At 61.4% G+C, this 11,237-nt stretch overlaps 1 protein-coding gene across 1 annotated transcript in view; it reads right to left on the bottom strand.

The window, feature by feature from the left end:
• The window catches only part of Adgrb1 (adhesion G protein-coupled receptor B1), a 65,418-nt gene that overhangs the window by 31,094 nt on the left and 23,087 nt on the right, over positions 1-11,237 (bottom strand). The window contains exons 17-20 of the mRNA XM_013025143.1: positions 10,610-10,755; positions 8,721-8,817; positions 4,743-5,021; positions 3,135-3,287 (exon numbers count right to left, since the gene is read on the bottom strand). Coding sequence (XP_012880597.1) covers positions 3,135-3,287; positions 4,743-5,021; positions 8,721-8,817; positions 10,610-10,755 — 675 coding nt within the window. The remainder of the gene's footprint in view (positions 1-3,134; positions 3,288-4,742; positions 5,022-8,720; positions 8,818-10,609; positions 10,756-11,237) is intronic.

The raw sequence follows: 11,237 nt of genomic DNA, 5'->3' as shown, positions 1-11,237 counted from the left end.
TGCCAGCCCCTCCTCCCCGCGCCAGCGCCAGCGCCGCCAGCCCCCCAGGCAGCCCGAGCCCACAGCCCCGGGCTGCCTGACAGAGGAGGGCAGACCAACACACAGGAGCCGCTTCTGGGAAGGAGGCCTGGCGGGAGCCCCCTGTCTGTGGGCCCGCCCCTCCCTCGGCAGAGCCTGGGTCTCCTCCGCATCCCACCGGGGAAGGTGGCTGAAGCTGCTCCTCCGGGCAGCCCACCCCTGCTGCACCCGCCAGCCCGGAAGCCGCAGCCCCAACAGGCCTTGTCCGGTTGTACTGTGGACAGGCGCTGTCCAGCTGCTGATTCCAGAATTGCTGCAAGCCTGGCCTGGGAAGGGCTTTCCGGAAGCATGAGGGCTGCCTCCGAACCTCGTTACCTACCCTCCCCGACTTGGTTCCCTCATCTGTCCAGGGGAGGGGGCCCCCGGGGCACGGGGGCTGCGCTGAGCGGAAAGCCTGAATGCCCATCTCTCTATGCGCTCTGGGTAGCTACACTGCGCTCGGGATCAGGTCTGGGGAGAAGGGACCCTGGAATACCTTAGCACCTGCAATCCTCCACTTCCCTGCTCCAGACCAGAACCACAGCTGTGGGGGCAAGGTGGCAGGGCCTGGCCTGGGCTCTGCGGGGTTGGCTCCGGGTTAGTGACTCCAGGACCTCCTGCCCACCCTGAAGTCAGCACATGGCTCTGGCCTCCACTGCTGGAGGCCAGGACTCCTCCCAGTGAGGGCCCTCTCTGTCTACAGAAACAGTACAAAGTACGTAGAAGAACAGATGGAAGGCCCCAAGTCACTTTGGCTCCCAGGTTGCCTCTGAGCCTTCCGCCTGTCCCATCCTGACCTCACAAGCCCTCAGTGTCAACCACAGCCCCCACCTGGGGGCCTGCCACCGGCACAGCACAGGACACCCAGTCACAACCAGGGCAGAGACATTCAAGACATCCCTAAAGGAGACTGTGGGTCCTCTGACCACAGATGGACAGAGCTGGGCAACGCGGGGCATGGGACCCTGGAGAGCCCCCAAGCTCCAAGTGGTCCCCTGACCTCCACAGCTAGAACTTTGCCAAGGTGCCCTCCCCCCATCTCCCTGTCCCCTGTACCCCACCGGTCAGAGCCATCGAGCCCTGCTGACTGCAGTGTCCTCAGGCATGGACGGCCGGCTGTCAGTATGGTCACAAAGCACCAGCAAGGCCCATGCTCCAGGAAAACCCCATGTGCTGCATGGCCCATGGGGGGGGCGGCATTTCAGAGAGTAACTCTGGAGCCACGCAATGCTGGGGCCATGGCCCAGCCCTGCCAGCCCTCCTGCTCTGAGCTCTCAACTTGTCCCAGCTGCCCGGGGGCTTCGGGAAGACTGAGTTGCGACAGCACCTTGAGCCAGGGTGAGAGGAGCCGGGCTGGCGGAGGGAGCTGGCAGTTTGGCAGATTCCCAGCCACACCAGCAGGTCCACAGGGCGCCAGGTTCACAGCTGCTGGTCCCTACCTGGGAGACTGCCAGCCTGGTGCTTGGCCCCCAGGGCTGCTGCGGGGCCATCAGTTATCTCCTCAGCCTCCCGTAGGCCAAAGAGGCTCTGCCATCCACCTGCTGCAAGGCCGTGGAGGACAGACGCCCCCACCGCTCCAAGAACGGCTGGCCGGGCTGGCAAGGGCAGGTGGGCAGCACTGCCTAGAAGAGGACAGGATGGGGGCCCAGCTTCAGCCTCCTCCTCTCCCTAGCACCCCAATGTGCAGTCCTGAGCGGGGACCAGCTCCTCACCCGCCCACACACCCCCAATAATAAACAGCTTCCTTCCTGCACGGAGGCCTTCCCCGCCGCCCGTTCCCAGCAGCACTCAGACCGGCTTTGTAGATGAAGGACTCGGGGCCCCGGCAAGCCGCCGTTGTCCAAGGCCACACAGCAAGACAGCAGCGGGGCCTAGATTCCAGCTCTGCTCCACTTAGCCACCCCACCCCCGGCACATCTACAGCTGAACCCCAACTGGACAAGATCTAAAGGGATCATCAAGGCAGCCTGCAACTGGGACAGCGTGGGAATCAGAGATGGGCACTGAACGGCCTGGCCCATCCAAGCCAGAACCGGTACGGGAAGACTTACCACGGGTCACCGGGGCCTTTCTAGCAGCCCCCGACTGGGCTAGGGAAAGTCTTCGTGCAAGATGTGGGGTGGGGGAGGGTTGCGACATGAGGCTGTCTGTGTGCATCTGAGACACACGGTCATGTGGAGCCAGTCAGAAACCCTGAGGGCTCTCTTCTACTCAAGTCCTGACGAGAAGCTCTCCCCTCGTCTGACTGCAATCCTTCCTGCAGCCCGGGGCGCTGTTCCCACCTTTGCAATGCGGGCAGGTCACCCAGCTCCTGCACGTGGGAGACCATTTGCTGCCTCTCGTCTGGGTTACAGAAAACTTGCACTATCTGGGTCACAGAGCCAGGTTCCCCCTCCTGCGCCTAGAACCCAGGAAATCTGGGTCAGTCACACTTGATCCCTGGCTCAGTGGCTTCAGGAAAGAAGTCAGGGGGCAGTGACATGCTCAGAACCAGAAGAGCAGAGGACTGGGGTCCCAGTGGCTGTCTACCCCTCTGCAGGCCACAAGTGGCCCCACCGAAGAAACTGTTCCCACTGACTCCCGCCAAGGTCTCCAGTGCCCTCCATGCCCATAAACCCACAGGGCAACTTCCTGCTGGCTCATTCCACTGGCCCAAGTGAGAATCCTGCTGGGCAGCACACAGCTGCCGGGTGCAGGCAGAGCCGTGGCAGCAGGGCGCAGCTCAGACGCCAGGCACCAACGGGCAGGGAGGGAGGACGCCGATCTTGCACTGCCCACTTGGAGGCCTTGAGCCAGGTGCTGAGCTCAGCAGCCCCTGGCTTTTGCTCAGGATGACAGGCCTGCCCTCTGGCGCCTTGTCTAGCTCATTTAGCCTTCCCACACTGGGCTCGAAACCAGCCCCAAACCCTCAACCAGCCTGCCTCTGTCCCCCAGCCTCTTGTCTGCCTCTGTCCCCCTGCCTGCTTCTGTCCCCTAGCCTCTATCTCCCTGGTGACAAGGGTGACAAGGCCCGGCAGAGCCCACACAGACTTAAGGGACACCAAGGGACAGTAACACAGAGGGGACACGGAGCCCACCTCCTGTCCACCAAGCGGGAGCCTTCTCTGCATCGTGATGCTGCCTGCCAGCCCACGGAGTGGGTGCTATTATGGGACTGTGCACTGCTGGGGTCCCCTTGGATTTGATGGGCTAATTCACACTCCAGTGTGAATGACTCACAGGGCGTCCTCCTACACAGCAGAGAGCAGCTGGGAGTGGGCACAGTGCAGCCCAGTGGGGCGTCTCAGGCGCTGGGGGGGTGAGAACCATGTCTCTGCAGGCGGGGCCTCTCAGCTTGGCCTTCGAGGCCCTTCCCAGGCTGGCTTCTGCCTGTGCACCTCGACTCGGTCCCCTGTTCCTTCTCCCTCGTGAACCCCAGCCTCCTTCGCCCCACGTGTCACCTATTGGCAGTGCCCACCTCCTACCCTAGACCCAAACCGGCATGCTGTCTGGGAAGCCTGCCTGGTGCCCAGGCTTCCTGCCTGCGTCTTCCCACAAGCTCCTCGGTGCTGTGGCCGGCCCTGCCGCCGGCACTGCCTGCTGCTGTGTGGGCGCGCCTCTCCTGCCCCCCCCCATGTGGCCCTGGACAAGTGTGCACAGGCCAGTGTGGAGGACCTACTGATGCCCTGGCTGGGTGCATCGTGCATTACACGCGCCCCTGCAGGCCCCTGGCCGCTCCGGCCTCAGCCTTCAGGGCTCTGTAGGCCTCAGCCTCCTCCAGGAAGTCTCTCTGGCTCCCTCCACTCGCAGTCCTGTGCTGCTGCCAGTCTGTGAGAACCCCAAGGCCTGATCCGCTCCAGCCCCTTAGGCTCAGCTCTGGGCGATACCAGTGGCAGGAGGGACCTTTGCTCCATGCCTCCAACCCCAGGGCTTGGGTCTATGTCTCAGCTGCCGTGTGAAGCCCAGACGGCTCGTCCTGCCTGTGGGGTGGTGCTGTCTGAGCCTCTCAGCGCCGCGGGTCTGTGGCCAGGGTCACCTCCTGTCCCCACCACGCAAGATGCCAATCTCACTTGTGCCTGGCGCCAGCTGCTCCCAGTCAGACCTTCCAGGCACAGGTAGCCCCACCCCTGAAGCCTGCAGCTCCTCCCCCACTCCCACCCCCATCCCAGGCATGGCCCAGAGGCACACAGATGTCTGTCAGGCAAAGAGGGGCTTCTGGGGTGACTCTGCCTCCATAGCCCAGAAAAGAGGGGCTTCTGGGGTGACTCTGCCTCCATAGCCCAGAAAGAATGAGCTGGCCTGGGGTGCTGGGGCTCTGCCAGCCTCACATCACCTGACTGTACCCCCTGCTCAGGAGCCAGCACCGAGGACACCTGCCCTGAGCCCTCGCCCCTCATGCAGGTCCTTGCCCGCATACCTAGAGCCCTGTCCGCCTGGCCTGCCACCACCCAGCCGAGGGCCATACCAGATGCCCTCAAACCAGGCTTTTTGACTGTCCGGTGGAGCTCAAGCCAGTGTGCTGCTCAACACTCAGCAGCTGCCTTCCCTGCTCTAGCAGGCATCAGCCCAGCCTGACAAGCCTCGTCTCCTCCAGACCTGCTCCCAGACAGTCCAGCTTCCGGCCAGGGCCGGGACCTCCCCGCCCTGCCGAGCTACAGGCTTCTCCCCAAGGCCTCACCATAGCGGCACAGGGGACTGCCTCCTACTGGGGCATGGGACACCGGCTCCCCTCCAATCCCATGAATGACAACACCAGCACCAGCACCACCAGCACCAGTACGACTACCACCGCCATCACGAACATTGTTACACCAACAGCACCGCCACCATCACCAGCCTTGAGCCACAAGATTACCACCACCGCCACCGCCACCACCACACCCAGCACCAACGAAGCCACATCTACCATGGCCATTACAGAGCCATTGCCAGAGTCATCACCATTCCGCACCAGATCCAGCACTGCTACACCATTAACACGACTCCTACCACAGCACCGGCAAGACCACAGTTACCGTCATGGCCATATCCCAACCTCGCCACTACCACCAGAGCCATGCAGCTCCCTCCCCACCACACTCCCATCTCCACAGCCCTGGCCAGGGCCACCAGGGGACAGATACCGCCATGTCACCACCATGGCCGCTCATCAGAACCAGAGCCTGAATGTGCAGACTGTGCACAGCACCGGCCATCGCCAGCACTGGTGACTGCAGCCTTCCTTCGGCCTCTCCAGGTCCGGGTCTCACCAGCACCCCATCCGGATGGCACTGTGGGGCACACAGCCTCCCCTGCACCGCTGCCACTGTGCCTGCCACCCCGCCCTCCGGTGCGCGCCTCAGGCCAGCTCACCCTGCCTTCACGATCTGGTCATCTTGGGTCTGCCACCCTGGCTTCCTCTACCCCACAGCCAAGAGAGGAAAATGAACACCCACATCATGTGGGCCTCCCTGCTACCTTGGAAGCCTTTCCTTGTGTCTACCCCAAATCCTACCCCATATCCCAAGCTCGTCCTGCAGATAGAACAGTTTACCACCACCACCTATCACTGGGCTGCCTGGAAGGGGAGGGGCTGGTTTGAGTTGGTTCTTTTTTTCCTCTTTTCTTTTTTGTGGTGTTAAGTGTGGAACCCAGGGCCTTGCGCATGCCAAGCAAGTGCTCTACTACTGAGCTACACCTCCACTGAAGGCAGAGTTTGATCCTTTGTTTCTCTTTCTGGGTCTGAAAAATGGACTCAAGACCTTGTACTTGCTAAGCAAGCTGATTCCGGCTGAGCAAGATCCCCAGCACACCCTTTGCTGAGGAGGTGAAAGGGGAGGGGGCTCTGTACTCCGGGCCCCTCCCCGCCCGCATCACCACCACCCAAGACCCACCCCGCCCCTTACTGGCCGTGCCCCTTCAAGGCTGAAGACCCACCCCGCCCCTCACTGGCCATGCCCCTTCAAGGCTGCCCGGGTGTGAGGGAGCATGCGGGGTCCTTTGTGGGACCCAGACCATGGGCCTGCTGTGACGACCAGGAAAATGTGGCTGCTACTCCAGTGCCAGTGTCCTGTCACTGGGCCTGGCAGGAGGCAGAAGGCAAGGAGTGGCAGGGGCTGGACGGAGGGGAGGGGCTGTCCTTTCCCCACAGAGGCCCTGGAGGAGAGCAGTCCAGGAAACTGAGGCCTGGGCTTGCACAACCAGCGTGGACAGAGCCCAGGAACCTGGAGCTGTAAGAACCCAGAGGCTCCCAGCCCTTCCATGGCCCGTGGGTCTGCTTGGGCAGGAGACTAATTACTGTGGTCACACGCTTGGGGTGAATCTAGTGCCAGGCGCTGGGTGACCCCATTGAGCACCGGCAAACCCAGACAACACCTGCCGAGGGCTCCCTGTGTGTGCGCACAGTCAGGACCCCGTGGGCGTGACCAGGCCCTGACCAACAGAGAGCACAAGGGTGGTTGGGACGGCTGCACACTGAGGGTGCAGACACCCGCCAGGGAGCAGCAGGAAGGCTGGGCTGCGGAGGCGAGAGGCCTCAGAACATGTCAAAGAGGTGAGTCTTCGCCTAGATATGGGTATCTCAGGGGCTAGGAGACTAGGAGGACTGGGGTGCAGTTCCTGGGGGATGGAGGGACAACCAGGCAGAGCACAGTTGCTCATGGCCAGCCCCAAGTTCAGGCCCGGGCTCGTCCCTGGGTGTGACCTCTAGCAGTCCCCGAGGGCTACAGCAGCCCTGCCAGTCCCTGCTACTGACCCCCGATAGGAAGGGGCAGCACTCAAGTGGCCAAGGTCCGGCAGGAAGTCCTGCTTTGCTCTGACCCCCAGCAGGGAGCCCCGCCCCACCACCCTCCTCCCCGGCTCCTCCCCAGGTCCCACACACACCCTTCTCAGGCTGCCGGAGGCCTGTGCTGGGATGCTTCGCCTCCCCCCCCACCCCGTGCCTCCTCTGCCCCATCAGGTACCAGGAGAGAAGCGGGGCTGGGACTGGCTGTTGGCAGGACCTGGCCCTTGCCAAGTCTGCCTTCCACTGCCTCCTGACGCCTGGCCTGTTCCCTCACCACCCTCTCCTAAGACACCAAAAAGTGGGAGGGGCTGGGTTCTTGAAGGGACCAGGATGCAGGGCCCAGCGTGCCATGCAGGCTCAGGGTCTCTACAGAAGGGAGAAAGTTCCCAGAATGGCCCTGGACCTGTGTGTGAGTGGACAGGGGCCTCAGGCTCCTCAGCTGCAAAATGGCCTAAAGCAGGCCGAGAAGCTGCCTGGGGAGTGGCAGCTAGCTGTGCCTGGCAGGTCAGGCTCCAGGAGAGGACCACACTGGGAAGGACACCTTCCTCACACCTCACACCAGCTCTGTCTCCTGGCCCTTTCAGGCCGGGTAGGGAGCTGGGTGCCTGTGATCCCGGGAACCTCCTGACCCATTTGGACAGGAGCCTGCGTCAAGACCTTTCAGAATCGTGATGGCTATTAGTGGACCCCAAAGTATGTCGGGAGGGAGAAAGCCCTTTGCAGAGCCCTCACGATCTCCTCAGTGGCAGAACAGCCCAGACATCCTGGCAACGCCTGCGAGGGTCTCAGGCATGTGCCCTGGCTGTGAATGCCCCCCGCTGCGCCTCCTGGAACCACTTGTAAGGGAAGAAGAGACGGTCCCGAGGGTCCTGCCAGCTCTCAGTTCTGTGTAGCTCTGGTTTTCCTTCATGGGGTTCAGAAGATGGCACATTTGGGGTCTGTGTGGCAGGCAGAGAGCTGTCTACTCAGGACAAAGAGCTTGACTCCTCTCTCAGCTCCCTGACCTGGCCAGGTGTGCTGTCTCTATGCTCAGGTAACTAAAGGTGTCCAAAATACACATGCACCTGTCCTCCCGGGGCCAGCAGCTGCGACCTCACTTGTCAACAGGGGCTTTGCAGGTGTCACTGAGTTAGGGATCTTGATGCCAATCGACCCCAGACTCAGTGACTGGGGTCCCCAGAAACAGAGGAGAAGACCCAGAGACCCAGAAGGAAGACGCTGTGCAAAGATGGGGAGTCTGTATGAGGCCATCACAAGCCAGGGAACAGCAGGGCTGCCTGCCCGGGGCCACAAGGACCAGCAGAGGCACGAGAGGTCTTCCCTCGGGCCGCTGGTGGCCTGATGTGAGTCCCTGGGACTGTGAGAGACTAGGCTCACCACCAGCAGTGACCTGAGTCGTGTGCCTGGGGCCCTGGACACTGACACCCACCCTCCAGTCCTCCTCCATCCTCCTCTGAATGGCTCACTCCATCCAAGCACCCACTCAACCTCGGTCTGTCTGCCCCCTTTCAACCTTGACTTGGTCACTCATCTGTAGTCATCTGTTCTTCCCTGTACTTGTCCCCGGATGTCCATCCTGTGTTCTGGGAGTGTCCACCCTGCTTGCCCACCCTGACCATCTGGGGTGCGAGTGGAGGCCTGGAAGCAGGGCCAGGCCTTGGTCCATCCCTCCCTGTTAGGGGGCAGTGGTAACTGGGACCCAGCTGCCCGGTCCCTCTGTTCACATGTGGCTGGGATGGGGTGGGGTGTCACACCACAGGGGTCTCTTCTGGCTTGGACTCAGCTTGGCAAGCCCCCACGCCCCGTTTCTCACCCTCACCCATGCCCCCAGGCCTTGCTCCCACTGGTCAGGTGGGGGAAAGGGGGGAAAAAGCCCGGGGGTCAGAATGGCTGAGCTGAGCATTGGCCTGGGTTGCCAGACCAGGTCACCGAACACTGCCTGCGGGCCACCACACAGGGCGACAGAGTCACGGACACGAGGAGTGGGGAGCTGAGCCCGGGGTGCAGCTGCGGAGTCACTGGTGGCAGGGCAGAGCGGATGTGTGGAAGCCCCCAGCGTATTCACTGCAAGATGAATGCCACACTAACAGCTGCCGCCTGTGGCCAGAGGAGGAAGCCCTGCAAGCATGTGACACACAGAGAACGTGCGTGGCCACGTGCAGTGTTTCCACGGAGACACAGAGCAGGCTCTGCTGGTGACCTGTCAGGGTGCAGTGTGCAAAGCAGATCTCACACTAATAAAGGACTCAGTGTGTGACCAGGATGAGGGCTCAGTGTGAGCAGGCTCAGGACTCAGTGTGAGCAGGGTCAGAACTCAGTGTGTGAGCAGGATGAGCAAGCTCAGGACTCAGTGTGTAACCAGGATGAGGGCTCAGTGTGAGCAGGCTCAGGACTCAGTGTGAGCAGGGTCAGAACTCAGTGTGAGCAGGCTCAGGACTCAATGTGTGAGCAAGGTCAGAACTCAGTGTGAGCAGGCTCAGGACTCAGTGTGTGAGCAGGGTCAGGACTCAGTGTGTAAGCAGTGTCGGAACTCAGTGTATGATCAGGGTCAGGACTAAATGTGTGATCAGGGTCAGGACTCAGTGTGTGAGCAGGATCAGGACTCAGAGTGTGAACAGGGTCAATGCTGTGTGTGAGCAGAGTCAGTGCTCAGTGTGTGAGCAGGGTCAGTGCTCAGTGTGTGAGCAGGGTCAGGACTCTGTGTGAGCAGGGACAGGACTCAAGAGTGTGATCAGGTTCAGCACTCAGTGTGTGAGCAGAGTCAGGACTCAGTGTGTGATCAGGATCAGGACTCAGTGTGAGCTGGGTCAGAACTCAGTGTGAGCAGTGTCAGGACTCAGTGTGTGATCAGGATCAGGACTCAGTGTGAGCCGGGTCAGAACTCAGTGTGAGCAGTGTCAGGACTCAGTGTGTGATCAGGATCAGGACTCAGTGTGAGCAAGGTCAGGACTCAGTGTGTGAGCAGGGTCAGGACTTGGTGTGTTAGCAGGGTCAGAATTCAGTGTGTGAGCAGGGTCGGGACTCAGTGTGTGATCAGAGTCAGGACTCGGTGTGTTAGCAGAATCAGAATTCAGTGTGTGAGCAGGGTCAGGACTCAGTGTGTGAGCAGGGACAGGGGTCTGTGTATGCACAGGGTCAGGGCTCAGAGTGTGAGCAGGGTCAGGACTCAGTGTGTTATCAGGATCAGGACTCAGTGTGTGAACAGGGCCAGGACTCAGTGTGTGAACAGGGTCAGGATTCAGTGTGTGAGCAGGGTCAGGACTCAGTGTATGAGCAGGGACAGGGCTCAGTGTGTGAGCAGGGACAGGGCTCAGTGTGTGAGCAGGGACAGGGCTCAGTGTGTGAGCAGGGACAGGACTCTGTGTGTGAGCAGAGTCAGGACTCAGTGTGAGCAGTCAGGACTCAAGAGTGTGATCAGGGTCAGGACTCAAGAGCATGATCAGGGTCAGGGCTCAGTGTGTGAGCAGGGTCAGGGCTGAGTGTGAACAGGGTCAGGGCTCAGTGTGAACAGGATCAGGGCTCAGTGTATGATCAGGATCACTTTTATTAGGGTTGGAGTGTGACCAGAGTGAGAGTTTAGGGTGTGAACGAGGTCTGGGCTCTGAGCAGGTGCAGAGCTCGGCTTGTGACTGTGGTTAGGTCCAGAGCTTGTGCAGGTGTCTGAACCCTGCGTAGAACTATGGTCAAACTCAGGCTGGGTAGTCAGGAATTGTGGCTCATCCTGGAGGAGGATCTGGGTTGCTATGGATCACACCTTGCAGCTATGAAGCCAGCCCCTGGGGTCTCAGGTGCCGGCCCTGCCCTCCTTACAATCAGCACTGCCCCGGATGCCTGGATCCTTCTCCACCAGGGCACAGGCACAGGTCCAAACGTCACAAACCCGCCTGGGTACACTGGCAGCAGCAGGCCAGGCCTTCCTCTTGGGAGAAAGTGACCATCGGCCATGAGGTGAAGAGCTGCCCAATAGGGAGCGGAGCAGAGTGAGGCGGGGGCGGGGGCTGGGAGGTACGGGGGCTCTACCTTCCTGTCAGCCTCTGACTCAGCCTCTTGGGCTCTGGGTGCCCCCTGTGGGGGGTCTCCATCACCACAGGACTTTCAGCGGCCGGCAGGCTCTGGAGGCCCCGGCTGCAGCTGCAGGTGCTCTGTGTGCCCGGCGCCAGCCTGGGGGGCACCTGCGTGCAGGCTGCGGCCGGGGCTCCACCAACCACCCAACCATACTGTGCCTCCCTACTCTGCCTGAGGTTAGGCCTTTCATGGTCCCATTCTCCAGGCATGCTCAGGAGATGGGTGTGTCAGGGGTACTCAAGGCTGTGAGAAGGTGGGTAGGAGGAGGCCACGCCCAGCATCCCACACAATTGACCATGGTCCTTTAGCCACTCCACTCCACTCCACTACCACCCGAACAGGCAGGCTCCCATCCCAGGGACTAGAAGCTGAG

This window comes from Dipodomys ordii, unplaced genomic scaffold, assembly GCF_000151885.1.
Source record: "Dipodomys ordii isolate 6190 unplaced genomic scaffold, Dord_2.0 Scaffold82, whole genome shotgun sequence".
Lineage (NCBI taxonomy): Eukaryota > Metazoa > Chordata > Mammalia > Rodentia > Heteromyidae > Dipodomys > Dipodomys ordii.
Note: the sequence above shows the minus strand (reverse complement) of the source record. Positions and strands in the feature narration are given on the sequence as shown.